Below are 24,610 nucleotides of genomic sequence, written 5' to 3'. Positions count from 1 at the left end.
TAATGGCAAAGCTTCTTTGCCATTATAGGGTTGAAGTCTGTTCATCAAAGCAGAATGGTCTGCTTTGTTCAAAGCAGACCATTCCTAAAGAGTCATGTAGGAGCTTGTTTGCTAGAATTGGATTATAAACATAAATGTATGTTCTTGTCATGCTTACCATCTTAATTCTGTGAACACCTGAATTCAATGTGGTAGACAACAACCAGACTCAAACATAGTAATTCAAAGCCTAAATCCTAAGCAAAGGGGCAATACTTTGGTCACCGAAGCTTATTTTGATAAAATAATGTAACTGAAGCCAGAAAGAGTTCACCCAGTGACCACCAGGAGCCCTTTATATGAGCACAGCAGCCCCTACTTACTCTGATGTACAATGGTTCAACTTTACAGCAGAAAAAAAACACCAACAACCTGGTTTCAAAGTCCAATGTTCCCCCACCTATCCGCCATAAGGCTGTGTTGTCATAACAAATTCACAGCTAAATCTTTTGCATAAGATAGCTTTATTTTAGAATATGCAGTGAAACTGTGGATAAAAAGAGGAGTGGTCCGTAATTTAATTAATGAACATATTCCAACAATGTTCCTGCTTATTTAACAATTTTTGTAAAGGTCAGAGTTTAGTGTATTCTGTCAAGATGACCATGCAGCTAAACAAACACTCATCAAATGAGCTCAATATCAACCAAAGGTCACATGACCGCACACATCCTTCATCTTTGTTACTGTCCATGATTTAAAAATAAAATCAAAACAACTATTCAGTTCCAGACAGGTTTTTTCGTTACATTAGGTGAAGTATTGGGGGTTAAAAAGCTGCCCAAAAATTCAATTGTAAAGAAAAGAAGAATAGATTTGGCACAATTTTTTAAATCATGGTATTCTGCCCAAAATTCAGTTTTGCTTCTTACCCAAGCTAGCGTTTCCCAACCCTGGTCCCATGGAACATAGCCCTGCATTGTTTTCTATGTTAGCCTGCTTGAGTACACCTAATTCAACTCATCATCAAGCTCTGTGAAAGCCTGGTAATGGCAGTCCTTAACAACAGGTGTGAGCAGGTTAAGATTGAAATAAATGGAGGACAGTGTTCCCTGAGGACCAGGGTTGCGAAGCACTACCTTGAGGTTAGTTGCATTAACTTGTTTTTCACTTATTTGTGTTCTGGCAATCTAAATATTCATTCTATGTTCCTGTACATAGTTAAAGTAGATATTTAAGTCTGTAATTTGTTAAATGCAAATGTAGAAGTTCAAAATGCCCCTAGTAGCCCACACACATAAGCTTACTAACCTTAATTCAAACTTTATATATTGTGCCTTTGAGAGATGCAATACCGGTTTCCTTGAGAAAGTTGACCCTTACACTGCTAATAAAAATTACAAAACCCAAAGCAGCACCGGTGATGACAACAATTAACACATGAGGCCGTCTGTCCGCTATGATCAGCATTCATTTGTACTGGATGGCTGATCAGGGAATGACAGGAGATGAGCACTCCTTAGTTTGTAAACTAGTTTCTATAAAGACATTTTTTACATTGATGTACTTTTGACATGCAAGTGCAATCCTGAACGTATCTCTGCCATCTGCTTGATTCCTCAGCCGAGTATGAAGCATCTCAACAGGGGCCCAACTTTACATCAGGAAGACTATTCCTGATCGTGTTGATATTGAGCTGAGGGTATTTCATAGTATCTCACATGCTGGTTGGATTGTTACCATCTATCTGTTTAATGCTATAAGACTATTTGATATGTTGACTATAAATCTGAGCCATTAAGTGTGCACTTATACTTGTATGTCCAGGTGAAAGATTTGATTCTGTACCAACAAATGCAAAATGCAACTGTGACACCTTAAGGGATAAGTTCAGTTGTTCATATATGAGGAAAAATATTAAAATAGACTCATGTATCAAGAAGGCAGGAAGACCCAAAAATCAAGACAGAATCCAGTGCAAATAGGATGTGGAGATCTGAAAATGGAAACGAAAAGACAAAAAGATGTAACCAGACTGACCAATTGACAAAAGCTGTATGGAGTGGCTCGTGATACAAAGAATTGGCAAGAAGGGACAGGTGCAAGGGGTGAATTGTGTGAAGTAAGAGTTGCAGACAGACCTGTGTGGCCTAGATATGAAAACAAGAAAAAGAGTCATATGCTCTGCTGTGAGACACCTACTTCTTTTTTGTACACACACTTTAGACCGCCCCTCAAGCTCACTGACAAGAATGAAAAAGGAACACTACAAAAGCTCCTGTCTTCAAGGTAGACAGCAGAACTCTATGGAGATTATTATGACAAAGCTCAGCAGCTCTATCAACTCAGAGGCAGGACACGATGAAGGAAATCAAGTCAATAACCCAGTGTGTGTTAAGAAAATCAATGCAAGATTGAACAGCCCAGCCCCAGCTTTTTGTTCCAGTTCCAGGGCTTTTTTTTCTGTGATCACAGAATTGGCTCCTGTCTTTGAGCCGTTATGACATGATGACTCCAGTCCAAATGATGAACACATCATAGGAGTCGGACATTTCCAAATGACAAAGAGCTGCCAATTACAGAAGAAAACAACTGGCTGACAAGTTTCTACAATCAGCGCTATTCAAGCAGAGCATGTTTTAATTGACATAATCAAAGTCTTGAACAGTATTTAAGGGAGACTGCTGCTGTAAATTGTGTCACTGGAAGAATATATTGTTATAACTGCTTTTTTTTCTAATCAGAATAACAATTATAAATTACAAAATAGAATGCATATTTGATTATGTATCAAACGTGAGCAAAAATGACAAATTATTATCTCAAGACATCAAAATTTAAACAGCAACTTAAAAAGGATTGTGACTGCTATGTAAAAAACTGATCTGTATTAAAGCCCATAGGTCTGTTTACAGTTATTTTTTTAGTCAGAGTAAATCATAACAATACTTTACACACTATAAGGCACACTTGAAAGCCTTCATTTTTTTTCTAAAAACAACTGTGCACCTTACAATCTGGAGCGCCATATGTATTGTTCTGGTTGTGCTTATGAAGTCAAAGCGATTTTGAGGGGTAGACAATATTCTGTCAAAATGTTTGGTTGGGTGCCATTGTGAATACACTGAAGTGATTAATGTGTAGCGGTGGCAGACTGTGTTTTTTAACAAGGTTGGGAGTGAGCGTAATCACAGTAATATTTGTTTTAGCGGTGTCTGTTTTTTTATATGTTGTAAACAAGGTTGGAAGTTGCAGGTATCGTGAATACGCTAACGCTGCAGCTGACACTTTCAATGTGACTAACATGTAGTGTGTTACAAACATGTTCTAGAGTTACTGTGAACACAGTTAATAAAGTCTGACCGACTTACCTCTGACTCGATTGTCTCACTTAATGAGCATTATAGTTCGCTGCCCCTTATTTAATGACGTAAGTTCAAAAATAGACCATTCATTGACGGGGCACATGATGGTGCGGTGCGCCCTATAGTGCGGAAAACACGGCGAGATTATTTTGTAGTGTACTTCCAGATTGAAGAACTTTTGAAAACAAGAGAAAGTGGGCTCATGTGCAGTTCATGAAGAAAGTCCTAGGCATTTGTTACACAATTTCCTTTTTACTCAGCACTTTGAACAATTTTGCAGTTTTTTCTCTGATACAAAACTGCCGAACTTTACAACACATTGACAGGTGAAAATTAGATCTTCCCCCCTCTCTCTCTCCATGTATTTTCTACTATACCCACTGTCTATCTCCTCTGCTCAATATACACATTGCAGAAGACGGTTAAAACAAAGAGAAATGTGTGAGGTGTGTGAAAATAAATAATTAAAAACTTGAGATGGCAGCATCGAAAATTTATTGTAACGTCCGGCTGCACGTAATTAATAGTCAGAGACGGACGTTTCCAGATATGAAGCCTTTAATGTTGCTTAAATGGTTGCTGTCGGCCGCAACCACGCCAAACACAGCACAAAACAGAAGACTTGCCCTGACGCTGTCTCCTCATTTGATTTCCGTTCACACTCGCTCTCACGACACTCCTTTATATTCACTTGCTCCCCCGTCCCCACCCACACTCTTCCAATCATATTCATCTAACTGACTGGAGCACCAATGTAAACATAGAACACAACAGATTCACTTAACGGTGAGGATAGCAGCACAGAACAGATTAGCACAGCTATATGTCGGTCGCTGCAGTATGCTTGTATGTATGTGCATTATCTATTATGCATAAGGGATGGTGGGCCAAGACCATGACTTGTTTCGGAGACTTACAGCAGAGAAAAAGAACCGCTGTGCTTCAGAAAACTATTTCCCTTTCATTCTGCAAAAACAACATAATCCTAGTAATGCCTTATTCAGGTGTCCTTCATTTAAAAAGGACATTTAAATAATCCTTTTTCAGAAAATTGACTTACAAGTTCCCAAAAAATAACCAGTTTATATTTGAGTGGCAATTCGTTCAAATTTAATCTGCACATGTGCTGAAAGGGAAGCGCTTGTGACTGGGTAACAAACCTTGGAATTGGAACCAGAGGTGCTAGTTTGAATCCCATTCCAGATGATGATTTGGAAACAAACGTGGGAAAAAAACAATTTATTTTTCTGCTACACCATTGAAGATGGGTGACAAATGAAGCGTTGTTGGACTTCCCAGGATGAGGCCAAGAGTTTCCCTTGAGAAACCCAACATGAGAGGAGACAGAGTTAAAAGTACCACTCCGCCTGCCTCAACTGGCAGTGCAGCGCCTTCCAACACCCAGCTGTGTTTGTTTGCTGTGAATTAGCAGGCAGCAAGAGTGTGCATGCTTGCTCAATATTACCCACATCACACCATAATTAGAGAGGAGGGCACTATTAAATGGATGTCTGCTACTTGTTTTTAGCATCTGTCAAAACATTAAGCAACTACATACCTGTGTGCTTTAGTACTCCAGTCATAGAGGCAAATAGCATGGATAGGGCTAAGAAAGTAGCCAAAACTATGTCCACTAATATTTTAACGTGTAACAGTAATATTGAGGACCCACAAAATGTGCTGCTGCCATAATTCTCCCTGACATTTCACATTCAACTTCTATACTAAATGAATTCCTTTTTTTCCTTTGAAAGGCATAATTACCATCATCTGATTCAAAACCATCTCTCTTCAAAAAATTGTAAGGGAAGCCCGAATGAGACCGCGCGAGGATGTGAAAGATGTCGAGTCCAATCGCAGCCACACTCACAACTGTGTCATTCAAACAGCACAAGGTTCACAAGAAGCAGGCGGAGGGTTTCTGAATGCTAAACAGTCACTGCTGCTCAAACAGATGTTAGAGACACCACCTCTGATGGCTAAAGATCCCTACCACCACCTACAACACCATCCCTGCTGACATCTGTGAGCTCCACAGCACAGGGGCTCCATAATCGCATTATGGGAGCATCATTTTACCATGATGCATTTAGTTGCTGCTTTTAATTACAAGTGACTTCATTTGATTTATGATAAACTTATAAAATTCAGTGAATTAAGTCATTTTGAAGCAAAAAAAATTTTGTTACGAAGAGGAATTACAAGATACAACCCAGACGAAGGTAGGTTAAGCCTCTTTTCTGCTTGGAGAACCAAGCTGAAAAGAGGCTTCAGGAAGACATAGGAGGTATATGAGGAGTTTTGCAATATATAATTTCACTGTTTGCCAAAGCCAAATCGGCACTTGTCCAAAACATTTTTTCTATGAAGAACTGAGTCATAAACAAAACTGGCATGGGTCCAGCCTCAACTGACACAAGAAGCTTCAGGCTAACAATTGTTCTTAGGGAAGCTGACGTGGTTAAAGCGTACTCACAAATGTTTGAAAAAAACAAACCTTAAGGTGAGACGAGACCTGTTTTGATTGTTGGCATTTCTAAACTACATCTAGAATATTTCGCACAAGGAAAAAAACCCTGTTGTACTTGGAGGTAAGCTGCATTTATATATAAGGGCTGTTAGTCAAAAGTAACTGTGTGTATGCAAATTATACCACATGCACACTATAATCATGTGCTTAGTGATTGTAGTTCTGCCAAAGAGAAGAATAAAGTGATCAAGGGGTATTGAGGCAGAGGGAAACATATTTATCACAAAAGTATATTTCAGAAGAACCGATTATCAAGCTAACAGGGCTTTGTGGGTGCTAGTCACAAAGAAAAAACAATAAAATCTAGAGGATTTGGTAATGGGGAAAATGATTTTCAGCAAGATCAGTATATGTAAATAAAGTAATCGGAAACACGTTTCTCATCATAATAAAAACAGCTTTTCATCTCAGTCACGCTTAATTATTTTGTACATTAGGCAGCTGCATTTATTATGGTTTTGCACCCGTTGGCAGATGACATTTTTCCAAAGTAAGTGGTTTGAGCACTACAAAGCTCTTAATTAACATCTTAATTCCACCACCACCCTCCCCCAGCTGAAACAGATACACCCTGAGGCATGGTACGAAAGGACCGGGACAAAATGGACTAATATGAAAAAATTTATAATTTACATATAAGAGAAAGCATATTTTAATAACTGATCTTGACCTTTGATGGGTCAGGAGGAACACAATCCCTTATTTTTAGCTCTGAAGCTACTTTTATAGCACTGCTGCAGGATAAAAATAAGATTCCTCCACAGCAGCGCTCAGGAGAAGACCTCAGGGACTTCCAAAGATGATGACAGCAGAACTACCTCCATCCACCACGGGAAACTCAGAGTCATTCGCTGCTCTATTTATTTTAAAGTGGAATATCAAAAGTAATGTGATGCTGAAGCGACAGATCTCTTGTTGCACCACTGTTCCCTTTCTGCATGGACCATTTCCTCTCTGCATGCTGTTACGACATCAACTAGTAATCTAGACACCTCACCTTGGTGGAAATTCTTGCACCACAAATGGTCTTATGTAGTGAACCATGAGATGGTTGGAGTCTGGCACACACCGCGGTTCTGCCACCTCACTTCCTCAACAGAGGAAGAGAAAAGACTGAACTTGAAAGAAGTGATTTGTGTTCCTGGGTTTTCCACGCACAACATGAGTCAGAATTCAATTAATTTCAAAAGCTTGCATATCTATAAAGAATCAGTCCTGTGAGGTGGCAGTGGGGACAACAGCTCTGTCTGCGTAATGGCTACCCCCTTTTAATCAATCACATTTCATAACACATAATCACAATGACACGCCCTCTATCAGAGGTCAGCCAGTTTGATCTGAAGAATTCTTCCTCACTAGGTCCATGTATCAGGACAGACTACTAATATCGGTGAGATTAGTTTGTGTCAATGAGGACTGCTAAAGCACGCCCTCTTCATAACAGTATGTCATCATGAAAAATAAATCACCTCTAACACAAAACCCAGTGTTAGTATTCTACTTCTGAGCCAAACAGACAGTTGTGTACAGATTTTATTTTATATAGCTCTTTATGTCGATTTTTTTACCCCAGAAACTATAGTTAGTTGTATTTTAACACCTGATTGTTCTAACTATCAGAACAATACAACAAGATGAGGGTCAAAATGTGTCACTGTATCATAAGTTGAAGATTAAATGTAAATACTGAAAGCATAAAACAATTTATCACCCCAAAGTATAACAAAGTTATCTATCAGTAGAAAGGAAAAATTTAATTTCAGCAAAAAAAAGTACATTTTTTATACACAAGGCATACAAAAACAATTTTGTGTATCCATTTGTGGAGCAAAGCTGTGGAACAAAACCAATGTCCAAAAATAAAAGATTTTAAGAACAAATTAATAGGATCATTGATAGATCTCTACATATTCAAGAAATAAATAAGCTGTCATATATCTGAAAATATTTACGAATACAAATTTGAATCGTGTGAGGATTCAAATAAGATTTAAATGGAACCAAATGAGTGTTTTTACATGACAAATGTGTGTCAGATGTTTCCACATGTGCATGCTTCTACATATATATTTATCTATAGATGTAGTTAGATATATGTAGTTGGGAATTACAAACTGAATGTTTACTCACTAGAGAGGGAACAGGACTATCATAGATGGTGGGTGCACTGGGAGTGGTAATACATTTGGTCTAAGGCATGCGGGTCAGATTTTGTTAAGTTGTTACTGCTTCTCACTTTATTATTTTTTTACATATATATTTATTGTGATTATTTTATCTTGTCGTATTTTTCCTTTTAAAGTAAATATCTAAAATAAAATATTACCATGACACATGAGTACTGGTGTCACTACTTTACCATTTCAGAAGTTCTGAGCTACATTTTTCCTATCTTTAACACTTTGACAAATTATTTAGCACAAACCAGAATTGGATTCCTTATACAATCCATTTCAAGCTTGCAATCTCTAGTCCAATAAAAAATAAAAAAATAAATCACTGGTCTGTGTTCACTAGTAGGTGAACTATATATCCACTGCAGTGGATATAAAGACAATGCGCTAAACTTGAGAGTATAAATGATCCAAAAAGGGATGTAAGCAGCTTGGGTTTTATATCGAAAAATTAACATTACAAATCCAAGAGTGGTACACATAAAAAATTGGAAATTGTCTCATTGGTAAATGTGTAGTGAGGAGGTTGTAGCTGCTTTTTCAGAGAACTAGCTGACCCAGCTGGGTTTTCTTCTGCATGCTTTTCCTCCTTGTTTGATGCTTTTAATCCCCAAACAAGCAGGTGTTGCAACTGTATTGTTTTCAGACAGAATGATCTGTCCCCACATGGTGCAATGTGCTAGCTGACCTGACCAGATGACAGCGGGACATTTTCTGCACTCCTCACTCTGTTCTCAAATACGCAGAACTGCTATAGTTTGTCTTTTGTTTTGTTTTTTGATTTGTTGGATTTAAAGTCTTCCATCTGTGTTTACATTTATTGTCTTGCTTCTTGATATTATCAGATGTTTCTTGCTGTTAAAAACTTGACTTCCTGTTTTCATTTCTGCAGATGGATACACCAGTTTTTCATTTAGCAAAACATTTCCCATAGTAGAAAGCCTTCCCACTTTCTATAGTGTCAGATCCTTGTCATTATTTTTCTTTTTTCATCTCCACTTCATGTTTTTCAGCGTTTCCCCCTTGCAGGGTTCCATGTATTGAATCTTTTTTGTCATTTGTTTCTTATTGTTCTGCCTCCTCAGTGCAGCATTTTGGTCTATTATTATTACTTTTTTCTTCACAACTAGTTCAATGAACCGTTTCGTCTTTTTTTTTTTAGAAGACTTTAAATGTAGTATCAATAACCAAGATGCTGGAAGCTCAGATGCTAGTGCCCACCAAGCTCATCATTGTAATTCCCCCCAAAGAAAAAAGATACTACAGTTAAATTTTTGTTGCTTTTTTTCTGCCTGTAAGAATGAATTGGGTCTTTTTCTTCATCATCCTCACTCCAGGTCTTTCCTCTGTCTGTTTTTCTTCTCATCCATGAATACAAGTCTTTAATGTTGTTACTTAATCGTCTTGCTTTTGTCTTATAGCACATCTTCCAATAATTGTGTGTTTGTCTGTTTCTTGTCTGTTCAAACCCCAACAGGTAACAGCATAAGGCCTCCCCAACTGCATCTGGTATTTTGTAAGTTTCTACCTGTTTTTCCATTTAAAGGGACTTGTCTGCACTTATGCTTATTGCTTTCCCAGTATGGGAAATTACACTAATGATACTTGACTGCAAGACATGAAGAGATAGAACACAAACACTGCACCAAAGGTCAGAAGAGAGATATCATCATTCCCAAACTGCACGATTGGGTGCCAAGCCCCAGTAACAAGCCTCAGCAGTCTTAACACAAGAGCCTTTGACCTGAGTTTGAAGATCGTAACCAACATGGGCACCAGTGACCCCTGAAGCAAACTACAAAGATTAAGTGAAGTACCTACTGAAAGTCTACAAGAGGAATGAAAGCAACTTTGCACACAATCCTTTCTACAACCATCATTGAGACAGATGAACTGATGTACAACAGTAACAGGGATTCTTGAGGTTCTTGACTTTAAGATAAACACCACACATAACAAGCAGTTCCCTCCATGGAAACAAAGGCCAAAGACAAAGATCAAGGCAGCATGCACAGAACTCATCCAGCTATCAGAGCTGCGAAAAGGTGTTCTAAAGAAAAGGATACTTAAGAAGTACAACCAATTTAAATGTAAACTACCAAGCAAAGACTTCCAGCCCTAGAAGCCCATCTTAAGATACACTAGAAAGATAGAGGGCATAAAGCTAAGATAAAAAAAACAATCAAAAAAACAATCAAAAGTGTAACAACATGGGAGCAGACCCGCAACAGATAGAGACTGAACAATAGTGACAAAGCATTTGGTAGAAATAAACAAAATTTAAGACCAATGCTCAGCAGTTAGTTACTGGCTGTGGTGGCAGCAAACCCTGTCACGCCCACAACAAATGAGCAGTAACCCCCCTTAGGCACTGGACACTTTCTTTTTAATACGTTTATTATTTTAGGCTCTTTTTTCTTTAATAAACGCACACGTTTCTTTGAGTTAAAATTGACATATATTCTTTGTTTTCAGTATTTATTTGTAGCACATAGATGTACATATAATTGTTTAGTTTACTCATTTTAGTCCGTTTAATTAATGTCACCTGTTTAGAGTTGACAGGGCTAAGGGTGTGGCTGAGGTTCTGCTGTGCTGTGAGGCCTGGCCAAAACGGGAAGTCAAGTCATCACAGCCTTTAAATCAGGGGTGTCAAACTCATTTTCACTGAGGGCCACATCAGCATAGTGGCTGTCCTCAAAGGGCCAGATATCATTTAATGAAAAATAAATGTACCAACTCCTTAATGTTAAGTAACTCAGTTATTCATTGTAACTTTTTAAAGTGACAACTACAGTTGCATAATAAACATATGTTTGCTTGTTACTCTAGCATAAATCCTTTACATTTGATTCTTTCAGGTTATTTATATGGACAGTGTTTAAGTCCCAATGTATAGTTGCCCAATCCGATATTTTAAGTCAGATTCCCCCTAGATATGAATGAATACACACCAATTTTAGTTTTTTAATTTAAGAAATTAAAAACGTTTATGCTCTCGCGGGCCACATAAAATGACATGGAGGGCCACATTTGGCCCCCGGGCCTTGAGTTTGACACATGTGCTTTAAATGTTCCAGTCAGGCAATTGGGCAGTCGCCATCCACAGTAGCCTCCAAGGGGAGAAACCATGGACTTTTCAATGTTTATTTGCTTTAGTTGCTTCTGTTGGTTATTCATTTTGTTCTGATTTTGCACTACTGTTTTTGTTTTTGTTTGTTTGTTTTGTTTTCCACCAAGAGACCAATTTTTGTGTTTAGTCTTTTCTGTAGTCTTTGTTAAATGTTGTTAGTTTCCCCCCAAATTTTCTAAGGTGGTCTGATCAGCCACTATATATGTTCCCCTGTTGTGTCTTTGGGTAGGTCAGTTCATTTCTGTTACTTGGTCTGTTCAGTTGGTTAAGTTAAAGTTAAGTTTGTTACCTGGGTTAATTCTGTTTCTGTTAATCTCTTTTAAGGGCCCAGTTTGTAAATTATCTTCCTTTTTCTTTGGCCACTCGATCCCTCATACCGGCTATGAAAGCTTACTGTACTACATGACCGTCTGGCAGCACAACTGAACCGGCTGCTAGTGGATGGGACCCACCCTGATCGGCAAACAAGACCGGACAGTCCTGAAGGACCCCTGGAAGGGTGCAGTCCCATCCAACTATCACCTATTGACCACTTAGAAGTGGTGGCTAGTATTGAAATCACACATCCATTCACTCTTACACTCACACCTATGGACAATTTAAAGTTGCCAATTGACCTATAAAGCATGTTTTTGGATGGTGGGAGGAAGCCGGAGACCCCGGAGACAACCAACGCATACACGGGGAGAACATGCAAACTCCACACAGAAAGGCCCCCCATTGATGTTCTGTTTCAAGTCCCCCAGCCAGGACTTGAACCAGGGGCTTTCTTGCTGTGAGGCAAGAACGCTAACCACTGTGCCACTGTGCAGCCCAAGGGCATATATAGAACACTAAAACCAAATGGTTAGCATAGTGTACTGAAACATTTGAGCAGTGCATGGACTGGAAGTACCAAAATCAAGATAGAAAAACATAACAGAAGGTAGTTGACTATGAACAAGCTAGGATTCTGCAGGACTTCCAGATTCAGACAGACAAAATGAGTATAGCAAACTGACTGAATACACTAGTTCAGGAAAAGAATAAGAAGGCCTTATTGAGCCTGAGATATAGAGACATCAGGGAGAAGATTAAGAAGTATCAAGGGCTATGGAAAGAGATGGAAAAAATGTAGAAACGGAAGGGAAGGCAACAGTATTCCATATGGTAAATGGAAAACTCCAGCACTCCAGAGAGGCTCCAGCAGATTCCATGGACAACATCCAAGTCTCTGTTCAGAAGAGCACAGACTGAGGAACATCTAAGATACTACACAAGACCCTCAAACTCCCAGACCTCTGGTAGAGGGCCAAAACCTGAAGAGAATCAGTTATTCACAGAGTGAGTTGGGATTTTTATTACTATCATTAGTCTTTAGAGTCCTAACCTTGGTTGTGATTTTGGTGTTCTTTTTTCATCAAGAGTTTTTCAAATGAAGTAACGTAAGTATTGTGATTATTTTTTTTTGGGATGTAATAAAATCAAAAGGTGCAGAGGAGAGTCAAGAAACTCAAACTTTTTAAACCTGCTGGATAGAGTTGCAAGCTATAAGTTTAGTTTCTGAGGGGATTTCAACCCAAATTTTACACAAATACGTTATTACGTTTTTGACCTTTGGAAAATTCCGCAAACATCGTCTTTCTCACTGTCCAGCATTTATTCACATGACATTTCCTAAGATATTTGTAATGTTTCTACACATTTTCCTTTTATTTGTGTCTTTTTCTGCTGCCCTCACAATTTTCATGAGAGCTCTATGATTATGAATTTGCATACTAGTAAGGCAGCAAATGGAAACGAGCCACAGTGGATCTGTTCGTCAAGGTTGAATGTTTTTGTGCGTTGCGTGTACAAACTCACCAGCTTGCGTTGACACCATCCACAGACGCCACAGAGAGCCACCAGCCAAACTGCACACACTGTCACCGCAAGGGAGACCAGGAAAACACTGAGGGACACCGAGCCTGCACACACACAAAGGGAGACAAAAAAAAAAACAGTGCATGATGCCCCTTTGCATAAAATAATTATAAAACATGGTTGGAGTTAGTCATGTCCCAGCATACACACTGACAAGGACAGATCTGAAGTGAGGTCAGGCTTTCTCACACCACCTTTACTGATCACATGAAGCTGAGAAAAATACAATCTCATGGCTAAATGCTTTTAGTCGGAGGATTTCGATACATTTTCTATAAGGACCTCAACCAGGTCTCACTCAGCTGCACTCACGTCACTGTCATGGTGTCACGCCTTGTTAACTGACAGGCTGAAAGTGAAGGGGTGGGGGGTGGCTCATGATTAATGGGTATCAGTAGATGCCCAGTGAGAGAGGCAGCTCTGGAAGAGTCATAAAAAAAACATCATTCATTGCTGTTCTGGAGCAGCTGTGTGCGTGTGTGTGTGGGGTGTGTGTGTGTGTGTGTGTGTGTGTGTGTGTGTGTGTGTGTGTGTGTGTGTGTGTGTGTGTGTTTGTGCATGCATGCATGTGTGTTTGTCGGTGGACATCAATGCTTAGTATTGGGCTGCACGTTCTCCCCATTTAAACAGGATCCCTCAGTTTTGTGCCTGCACACAGAAAAGATGCAAAAATATTTAAAATGGTGTTTTCCTTCTAAGAATTCAGATCCCTAAGAATAGAAATAAATGTGTCAGAATGCTGTCTCCTCAGTGACAAACACTTACAAAAAGCTGTCCCTTCCCAGTGGCAGTGTCATTCCCTTTCTTTGCATGTCACCACTGTCTGGCCTTTTCAGTTTATCTCTCCATCATATCCATGAATTATTTTCCTCTTTACCACGTCCTTTGGGAGAAAATCAGCTCAGAAAGGAGCAACAGTGGCAGTAAGGTTGTCTCATACGGAAAGGTACAACGTTCCCTTAGCCTCAACTTCAGATTTGGAACAAGGGGAATGTTCCCTAGAGGACACGCAGAACAGCAGTGTCTGTAGAAACTTTTTGTGAAGTAGACTTCATGGGCTTTCTACACTCCGGCCGTGGTTCGGCAGACTTGGTTACATGGTGCAGGGAATCCCAAAACAAAGTCAACCTTCAATGGGTTTTAGGAGAGAGAAAAAACACCCGAAACTGTTGTTTAGGGAGATGCTGCCAAAATAAGAGCTGGCCAGAAAGCAAACAAACTTCAAAAAATGCTGGCTTTTACTACTTAGTAGTTTCCCCTTCATCAGCACATTGCGCTTGAAGACGAAACGTCAACTGACTTTTTGTGATTTGGTGCTTTTCAGATTTACCTCATAATTTTCTTTTGTTTTTCTAAAAATGCACAGACTTATTCTCTTATTTCTGCTGGATATGGAGCTTGCAGTCATACTTTTGGTAAAACGCACCATGCCTCACTTGTGGTTGAACCAAGAACTCCTTTTAGAATTGTTTAGTCTGCATCAAAGTCCAGATAAACTTTCAAAACTGACAAAGGTAGAACTTTTTTTTTCAGCTCTCTCCTGTCTAACAGCTAAGCAAACAGAAGAGAGCTGAAGGCCTCTTGTGTTGGACATATTTTACTGTTACAACATGGTAGGTAGGAAAATATTTAAATAAATATATTTTGGTCATGAACATACAGCCCAAACATTAACACAAACAAAATTAATCAAAATACACGAATATTGGCAACAATTAAGTCATTTTTTTCAATGGGTTAAAATTAGTGAAAAATAGACCTGACACATGAAATTCATCAATTGGGTTTTTATCTATTCAATGACAACATGCAAATACAGACTTGATAGATTTGAAACTGTTCCCTTTTGAGTTTTTAGGGTAGCCAACACCAAAGGATTTCAGAGGTAACATCTATCTTAATTGACTAATATTTAATCTAATTGCTTTTATTAACTCTTTTTTATGATTCAAATTAGAGAACTGTGGAGAATTTGGTTTAGTTTTTTGTTTAGATTTTATATGCGTTATTAGCAGTTAATGGTAAAATGTGCTTTTGGCCTTTTAAGGCCAGATGGTGATTTAATGACACTTAATGGTGCCCTGGAGTTTTCCTGTAATCACATTTCCACTCCCTTTGACTGTTAGGAGCTTTTTTACATCATACTTGTCTATAAATAAGTCTTTGACCTTCAAAAATGGGATTGTGCAATCTTTCCTATGTGAACATGCATACCGGTATATGTTTTAATCTTTCTCAGTTTATTTGTGTGTTAGTAGCTCACCTAACTGTTTAATTTAACAGAACCAGTTTTTAACAAAGATATTTGCAGTATAATATAAAATAAAAGCCATTTGTAGTTATTCTTCATATTACTAATATTACATCTTTGTTTGTTTTAATCCAATTTGCATTCAAAAAGTAATACATTCAAAAAGTAAAAGTCAAGTCTAACTGCTGAAGTCCTATATTTAATGCCATTAAAATGACCTAAATAAATTAGAAAGTCATATTTCTTGACATAATAGCCAATTAAACTTGGCATAAGTCGTTAAAGTGAGTTAATACGAATCTTTGCTATAAAAAAAAACTATTTACATTTTATTTTGGGCCGCCAGAACCACTATCTCCACTTGCTTCATTTTAACACCACCAAAAAATCAGGTTAAAAATAACATTTAAAACAATACAGTCTAAACATGACAATCGGTCTAACAGTTGCCCTGACGACCGCACGTTAACTTTGTTTATCATCTTACAAAAGACTAGACCCCAACTAAAAAAGTCATTATTCAACTCTTCAATGTTGCTCTGATTGTAAAGATCTGATCAGGCTAATTGTCATTAGAATCAGGCGTATTCCTTATTCCATCTTTAGTTTTGGTGAAAAAGAACTGCAACGGGGTGCTGACATCGAAAGTGTCAATGAAACTTTTGTTTTCTGAATGAAACAGCATCCTAATTAGATGCTCAGAAATACACACTTTGTACTTTTTACAGTTTACTGCACAGCAGGACATCATCTGGGGCAGCAATGGATCTGGAACGTATAGAGTTGGATTGTCACCAAGCTTGGGGCATCTGGTAATAGCAGAGCTGAGTGGCTCAATGATGGATGTTTGGATGTGTGTTCAGATCCATGAAAGCCAGCGTCCTGTGCTCCCGCTGAAGGTCGGAAGGTGGAGGGGGGTGGCAGGTAGGTGGGGGTGATATGGTTTATGAGCCATAGCAGTCATAGGAGCCATGGGAACAGAAAGCATCCCCCTAAAATGCTTCAAAGAGGGGTCCACTTTGCTATGAACAGTGGACTCTGCTTCCCATTCAACAGAACTCCTATCTGCTTTTACAGAAGGCTTAAAAGTACAAGCTGTGCTGGAAGATTAAAAGAACGGAATATACTGTGCTGAGGTTTTAGGCAAATATGCAAAGCTTCACTGGCTGCAGAGGATCATTAGGGTGTAAAAAGACGGCAAAACATGTAGATATCACAGCCCTTAGGAAATTGTATTCATCTGTCCTGCTGCGCACACCTTTTTCACTGTTTCAAATAGTGATGCATTGGTGAAGGGAAAACCTCACGTCTATTCTGAAAAGTAGAGAATGGCAATATAACCTGATCATTTTAAACCCGATTTTGAATGGAACTCTTTCAAATGGAAGGAGGGGAACCCCATCGGTCATGGCAAAACTGAGTAAAAGTGAAAAGTGAGGCAAACAAGCCAGTGAACCCTTTGATCAAAAGCCTTTAGAAGTCAGAGCACTCTTGAACTTGAAAGTGGCTTGTTTGTTTTAGATTTCAGTGGCTGTCTCTTTTATATGCACATAAAAGCGAAAGTAGATGGCCCTGCGATGAATGGTGCCAATGATGTTTTAAACGGCTTTGTAATTAACCCTTTGTACTGATAAGAATGACAAGGATGAGGTCACAAAAGAGGTTAAATGCGAATGCTTTTATGGCAGAATGGTCTTTAGTACATATCAAGCTTTGCGGTGGTCACACAGCTGAAGGTGCAAGCGATCCGGTCCACTCCCAGAGCTAAGGTGCCGGGAAAAAAGGGCCGGTACTCACGGGTGGAAGACATTGCTAATTGGAGAGGCAGAACTGGAGCAGCGTGCAGTCAGCATGCTGCCAAACTGTACTTGTATGCTCTGAGAGAAGCACCACAGAAGCTTAGCGTACAAAGCTCAAACAGCCTGTTCACCACTTCAAAGTTCACGCTTCTTGAACCAGCTTAACTCAGTTAAAGTAAGGATGATCCATCAGTGGTTCCATAATTGTAGACAGAGGTTATACCCTTGCCCAAGTCAGATGGTAATCTAGACAATGATAAACCACCACCGATTATTGGACATGTTGGTGGCAATAGGTCCATTTTCATTTGAGGACAACTTTTGCCTCAATGAGTCTTAAAAAACAGAGGTTAAAACTTTTCATGCTGACCTAAACCATCAAGTTGTTCCCTATAATCTTTCCACACAACACTAAGTTCCTCCTCTTTTACTGTACTGTACTTCACTGTGTTAAATAACACTAACATAATTGGTAAATGACATATACTTTTATAGCACTTTTCTACCTTCTTAAGGCCCATAACACTTTACAGTCACAGTCCCATTCACCCTCACACACACACACATTCATGCACTGATCGCGGCGGCTCCGCTGCCATACAAGGCACCAACCTTTAACCATCAGGGGCGATATGGGATTCAGTGTCTTACCCGAGACACTTGGACACACGTGCGGGCAGGGCAGGCAATTTTTTAATCAGAGGTCAACTGCTTTACCTCCGCATCACGGCCACTTCTAATTCACTAAAAGAGAGCCAGACCATCACTAGCTGCTAATGCTGGCATCATCACAGCTGAAGTGGCACAAAAAAGTTCCTTCTGGAGATCCCAACATTGAGACCTACTTAGTTTAGCACACTTGGTCAACATGCTCATTGAATAGGGGTACACTACTGCTAAATTACACCAATATGTTATCCAATCATCCATTTTCTAAATCCACTTATTCCCCTTGGGGTCGCTGGAGCAGAATCCAGCAACTATTGGGCTAGGGCTTGGTACATCCAGGGCCACACTGAGACAAACAACCACACAAACTCACTTTCCACAAAGATCCCCCTAAAGTTAATTTAGAGTTAACGTAGAGTTTACTTTTCAGCCAGCAACACTCCTTGGTTTTAAATATGACACACGTAGTCAGATGCAACCTCCACAGCATTTACATCATGCATCAGGTCCAACAGCAAACTGCATTGAGAGAACTGTCAGATAGTGCAATCTACAACACACAGTGCAGAACAGTCTGGTGTCAACATCCCCACAGCAGATGAAAAGATCAACCTCCAGTCTACCCTTCATCCTGTGCAGAGAAACTGCAGCAAGGCTCACCGCAATTCCCTCATTCACATGCAACTGTCGTAATAACAGTCCTGCGACAGAAATCCCTGGAAAACAGCTAACCAAGTTACTGTGTTGAATAAAGCACAAGGCTTGGACTATTAGGTTTTAGTTGTTTTCTTCTTTTTCTTCAAATATCCACCTCAATGATTTGTTGCAGTGCAGAAACGGATTAAACAGAACACTAAAGTAGCAGCTGAGAATTATCTACTGCTTCAGCAATTTTAATCATTGTTGCAGTGTTCTCTCCAAGCTACCAGTTCCACCAGCCTGGACAGATGTCTATTGTAAAAGATTACATTTTCTAACACTGAAAACAAGTGCTTCTCTCAACAAAATATTGAGTAAATAAACTTTACTTTTTTTTTTATTGGAGTGTAAGTCCCACTCCGATCATCTTCTGATCTTTTGTAAAAGCATTCCACGTGGTCTTTAAATTATGATTGTGCAGTTTTTAGCCAAGATCAGGTTCTACATCACAGCTTCAAGCATTTAACAGCATATTTTTCGTCCTGCTTCGCAAGAATTTAAATGATTTAAGACTCAAAAATCATTTTTTAAGTGAAATTTTCTTTTTATATGTCCCACATCATCAGAAAAAAGACAGAAGAACCTGTTAAAAAATACCAAAAACAGGATTTTCATTGGAGTGGGTCTTCAAGTCATTTTAGAAGACATAGTTCAGTTACACTATTAGGTTTCAGTTGATAAAGTTTGACTCAAGTAAGGCAAATACCAAATAGAGAAACACATTTTATTTTAGTTTTAAATTGTTCTCCTTTAACAGATGGGTTTTTATGGGATCCCTCTTTAATGAGCAATATGTCAGTATTACTTGCATGCCAGCTGTACGCATGCTTAATATGTCAATTTTTCAAAACATCCTTTTATACTTTTCCATTAATGTTTGCTTCTGGGTTTAGTTTCTAACTTTTTTCTACTGGCATTGGGCTGATTAGAAGTGGGCACTCGAATTCTATTCCCTGCCAACAAAACTTAAAAAAGAAATTCATATCAACTGAAACAACAGTAGATGTTCAATCCAATTAATTACCCTTTTCAAGCTAATTAGCAATAGGAAACAAGCAAAATTGTTTTTTGTTTATGGAAGAAAAAACATAATGAGAAAAAAACAGAAAATATAATTCTGCAGCAGACACTAGAGCCCCATGCGCTCCAAATCACAGGGTTGTGAAGCACATCAGTAAAATTCTGAGAGGTAGCGGGCACCTGTGGTGAGGCTGAGTGTCTCTTGCATCCCCTGTAGGTTACATGGAGCTTTGCCGTTTCTCTGGCCCCAATATGCTACCCGTGGCTCAGGTGCAGCACTGCTGCGCAGTCAAAAGAGGCTTCTTCACTGTTAAAGAAACAGCACTGCCACCCACGACCGTCTCAGATGAAGGATAAGACCCGTCTCTGCCCAGTGACAAGCGAGGCTGTAGTTTGACTAACAAGATGTCATGTGACACAAACAAGTTGCACATATAATAGCACCATCTGTTGTGTGACCATTTAAAGACGTCCCAAAGGCAGGACGCAGACAGCAGGTTGTAAAGACCAGGAGCGACCTTTAATAGCAGCCAGGCTGATTCAAAATGGACAAATCTGTAGGAAGGTGATTTAAAGAAGGTGAGTGCAAAGAAAAGAAAGGAAAAACAAAAGCAGCTGCAAATCAAAATCATAGCTGCTATAGAGGCCAAATCAGCCATGATCCACATACAACAGATTTACAATTAAATGCAGGCGCAAAAGCTAACCTATGTGTCTTAGCTATAAATTTGATATGCATGGTCCGATCCACCATAAGAAGGTGAGATAAATGCAGAAAATGAACAGTAGATACAATCAAGCCTGGAAAAATAGAAACTTAACTAAATAATAAATAACAAAAACACTGTCGGACAGGATAGACTAGGACATCAGGACAAATCAAAACAATAAACTTGCATGGGCTAAAGCAAACATGGAGCATTTTGTGCTTCAGGCTGTCAGGGAAGCAGCATTAAACAGAGCCAGTAAACACAGACAGGAGGAGAAACGTGCACAGAGGTTATCCATCATCAAGTAAAACAGCAAGACAAATGCATCAATTAACTAAACTTGGGATGTAACAACAAACAACTAAATGAGCACATGGAAACCAAAACACATAAAACACCAAACAGTAAAAACGGGCAAGACCAGAAATTATGCAGACCATGAAAAACTCACACAATCTGTCAGTGTCTTGCATGATTCCTTCTCTCAGCTCTGCAGCACAAAAATTAACTGACCAAATTAAAATAAATGATTTCAGTGAGTGAACCACACAGAGAACACAGACTTCCAAAAAAATTATTTCTCTCCTTTTACAAACTAACTTTCATTTGTGTCGCTGTCTTACATGAGGCTCATCTCAATAATGAATTACTAATAATAACAGCATTAGTGTCTGAAGAAGTCCACACTTTAACATGGGTTAATTGGCATGTCTGCTTAAATATCGTCCTAATGTTATTATTTGTCTGTGGAGCTCATAGACTAACTATCTTTCAGGAATGAATGAATAATTAATTATGGATTCAGCTTCTCATCAATTGCGCCTTCTGACCTCATGTTCCCTTGATCAAGAGGGAGTTCTGCCCTCGACTCTGAGTGCTCTGCCCAACCTGCGCCTCCTTTGTCTCACACTGGGACAAACAACCATTATAAATTATGGGCACTTGATCAAGCTGAATGATCTTCTGGTGGCCAACAGGCTTGAGGGTGTTAGAGCCACATCACAGTGCTCCAAACAAGCTATTATTCACCAGTCCCACTGGTGGCCTTGACTTTATTGACTTAAGTCTGCATTGTGGTTGTTGATACACTGAAGGTGGAGTCGTTTCCATCCCAGTAATGAGCTTGTGAGCTTTAAACTAAGGCAGTCATGGTCACCATTATTCAAGGTTTGGGAGCATTACATTACATTAAATTGCCTCTATACACTCTGCTTTATTTCTTCAAAGCAGGGTGGAGGTTCAGTAAAAACGGCTTTTTTTTTAAATCAGATTTACTGCATTTTTCAATCGTGCCTTATTCCACAAATATCAACAAGTTGACTAATGCTTAAACAGCCTACTAACTAAGTTCCTTATTTGATGTCTCTAATTAGCATCTTTTTCCATGTTTGCATGATGAAAGGCAAAGCTAGCAGGAAAGCTGCATTTTTTATTGAATGAGAAATCTAAAAAAAAGTTCAATCTAATGCTCTTGCAGACCCACTCCAAAGAAAATTGTGTTTTTGGTGTTTTAAACATATTCTTGTGGGATTTTTCTCATAGGGACATACATAAAGAAAATAAAGATTAAAACTGTGTTTCTGAGTATTTCTTTATTTAAACTGTTATGAATCAGGAACAGATGAAAAAATGCAGTCTGAAGAAGTTTGTAGCTGTGATGAAGGTGCAACAGTCGGCAGGCCACAAGCTCCCTATACGCTTTCTGATGCATCCACTTGCAGATGAACAGATCAAAAGATGATCAGAGTGGGACTATAACATGTTTAGCATTTGAAAGGAATTTGGAATTTTGATAATGTTATTACTTTATCTTATGCATAAAACAAAACCTTGAAAGTTCAAGCTTCAATAATAAGCATTAACGTGTTTTTTATTTTATTTTCTTTTGTTTAAAAGAAGATTAGATTTTTTTTTATAGCTCTAAATCTGACCGTAATGATAATAAACTTCCAGTAACTTGTTGCTTTATGATGCTTTATGATTTTACCCCTCTCTTCTATAGTCACCTATCTCTCCCTCTCGATGATCCCTCTCTCTTGTGCAGTCTCTTGTCCAGTCCAACAAAAAACTGTTACAAATATAAATAATATGAATAAAGTTTAGTATAAATTACAAAAGGCGGTTATATCGGAATAGAGCTGGAAAAGAAAAAGCCCGGAGCAAGCTTTGGACATTTCGCACCAAGCCTCATCCAAATGTGAGTACATGTCGGACAGCAACAGGCCTGTATGAACACCATGCTAAACTAACGTGCAGCGTGTTCTTGAACACGCCACACATGCCCAGTGTGTTCAGTGCATCACATGACTATGACTTCATGTCATAAACCTGCACTACAACCCAATTCCCTTTAGCTTTATTTGCCAATCACACTACAAACAGCTATTATAGTGAACGGTTAGGGGACACAGAGTTGAGTGGAAACTAAAAGACTTTTTTAAAAAAAACTGTTAAATACTATGCAAAAAAAATCCAACAAATTACAAAGAATAAAAAATCCAAACTGGCAGACAAACACAGAAGGGAGTAAAATGGAAGCAATGGTTCGCCACAAACACATAAGCCAACACAGAAGGAGATAAAGACAAAGGCCCTAAAAGTTTATGTGCCTGGAGTTTATACTTGAATGAAAAACAGGTGTGAGGTAATTAGCTAATGAAAGACAGCTGGGTATTCGGAACAAGTGGGAAACTTAACAGAATTAACAAGAACAATTTCACAATAAAACAGTAAGCAAAGCAAATGCAGAGGAGCCATCAATGAAAACAAGCCACTGAAAGCTAATGCAGAAATAGATTAATGAATCTCAGCAAAACATTCCAGCTATAAAATGACATAAAACACAAAAATCGCAATACTACACATGTTTTAAAATCCAAACAGTTCCATCTTGATCTCTCTCCTACCCCCTACCTTTTTTTTTTTTTTTTTTTTTACAGACCTCAGCCTGTAGTGTAGCTTTCAGGGATGAATGTTCTCTGCTGCAGCTGTTAACTGCAATTGTCAGGCAGCTCTGAATAATTTCTGTCTACCATCACACCTGGTTCCTGTCGCCCCCCTCCAATTTGACCCAAATCAATTTAATAAAATGGTTTAAATATTGTGTCATTTGGACAGCCTAAAATTAGAACTCCAAAATGATGTTTTATTAATGTGAAAAAGTAATACCATCATTGAAATATTCCAAAAAGTAAAAAAGAGTTTATTTTTTCTTTTGACACTTCAATTTCGGGTATTTTTGACATTTTCAAAATTTCTGTGTGATTAAATGGGTGCACAGCACAACAAACAAGTCCTTGTTTTGCAGTCATGGATCTTGAGTGCCTTGCAGTCTCTGAGTCAACCACAAAGTCCGCAGTGTATTCTTGAGTCAAATGTGAAGCCATCTGTGCAACAGCTAAAGCTTGGCTGGAACTTGGTCATGAAACAGAGCAGTGATGCCAAGCACACCAGCAAATCTACACAGTCTTTGAAAAAGAAAAAAAAAACAAATCAAGAATAAAGATGTCACTAAGGCCCAGTCAATTCCTGTAAGAGGACTGAAACATTATAGAGGGGCTGTGAGCGGACCTTGCTGTAACAGATTCCTCCCAATCACTATGAAACAAACTGTTGTTAAGATCCAGATGTAATTATTACACTGTTATGTTAACACATTGACGAGAAAGAGCATTTGTTCTAGTTTGAGATTTTTACATGAATTTCACTTTTAAAATGTTTTTTTTTACTATTGCTTATGTTGAAATCACTAACACTGAAAAACAGACCCACTAAGGTTCTGCAGCTCATACTCATTATGGATTGTCCTGCAACATCTAAAGCTTGAAGGAATGTCTTCCCTGATTATTGCAAAACTGAGGATAACAACTGTAGTTATTTCAACACAAGAAATCATTTGCTTATTGCTCTTTACATTTTATAGTTTTAACTTCTTCTACTTTCTCTTGCCATGAATTTTATTAACAAATAAAATAGTTATAATCTCTTTTGCCAACATTTGATCATGATTCATCAAGCCTTCTACACCCACCAAATGTAAACTTTTTAATCATCATTTGCCATGTTCCACTATATAACTTTTAATTAATTGAATGCCTTCTTGGCCCCCTGAGTGGAAAGTTTCTTTTCACTTACGGCCATTCTACAACCGTCAGACACGCAATTTGGCTGCATCCACAGACGCATCCCCGTCCACTCGACACAGCTCAAGCCGAGTCACATGAAAGGATTCCGGGTCTCTTTGAGATGCGAGGGAAGCATGAAAGTGAAGAAAAAGCAAAGCAGGGAAACGCTGAGTGGGAGTGAAGGAAGAAGGGCTCAACTTCAATGTTATTGAGAAGAAATTTGTGGAGCTTGTGCATCTGCTTACAGACCTATAG

General features: G+C 38.7%; 1 protein-coding gene across 5 annotated transcripts in view; it reads right to left on the bottom strand.

Annotated features, from left to right (window-relative positions):
* The window catches only part of syt7a (synaptotagmin VIIa), a 97,509-nt gene that overhangs the window by 47,957 nt on the left and 24,942 nt on the right, over window positions 1-24,610 (bottom strand). For all 5 annotated transcript variants that reach the window (XM_078948683.1, XM_078948684.1, XM_078948685.1 and 2 more), the window contains exon 2: window positions 13,024-13,127. In XM_078948683.1, coding sequence (XP_078804809.1) covers window positions 13,024-13,127 — 104 coding nt within the window. The remainder of the gene's footprint in view (window positions 1-13,023; window positions 13,128-24,610) is intronic.

Source organism: Oryzias latipes, chromosome 6 (assembly GCF_053564925.1).
Source record: "Oryzias latipes strain Hd-rR chromosome 6, Olatipes_Hd-rR_3.1".
NCBI classification, from domain to species: Eukaryota; Metazoa; Chordata; class Actinopteri; order Beloniformes; family Adrianichthyidae; genus Oryzias; species Oryzias latipes.
This window is presented reverse-complemented; position numbering and strand designations above follow the sequence as displayed.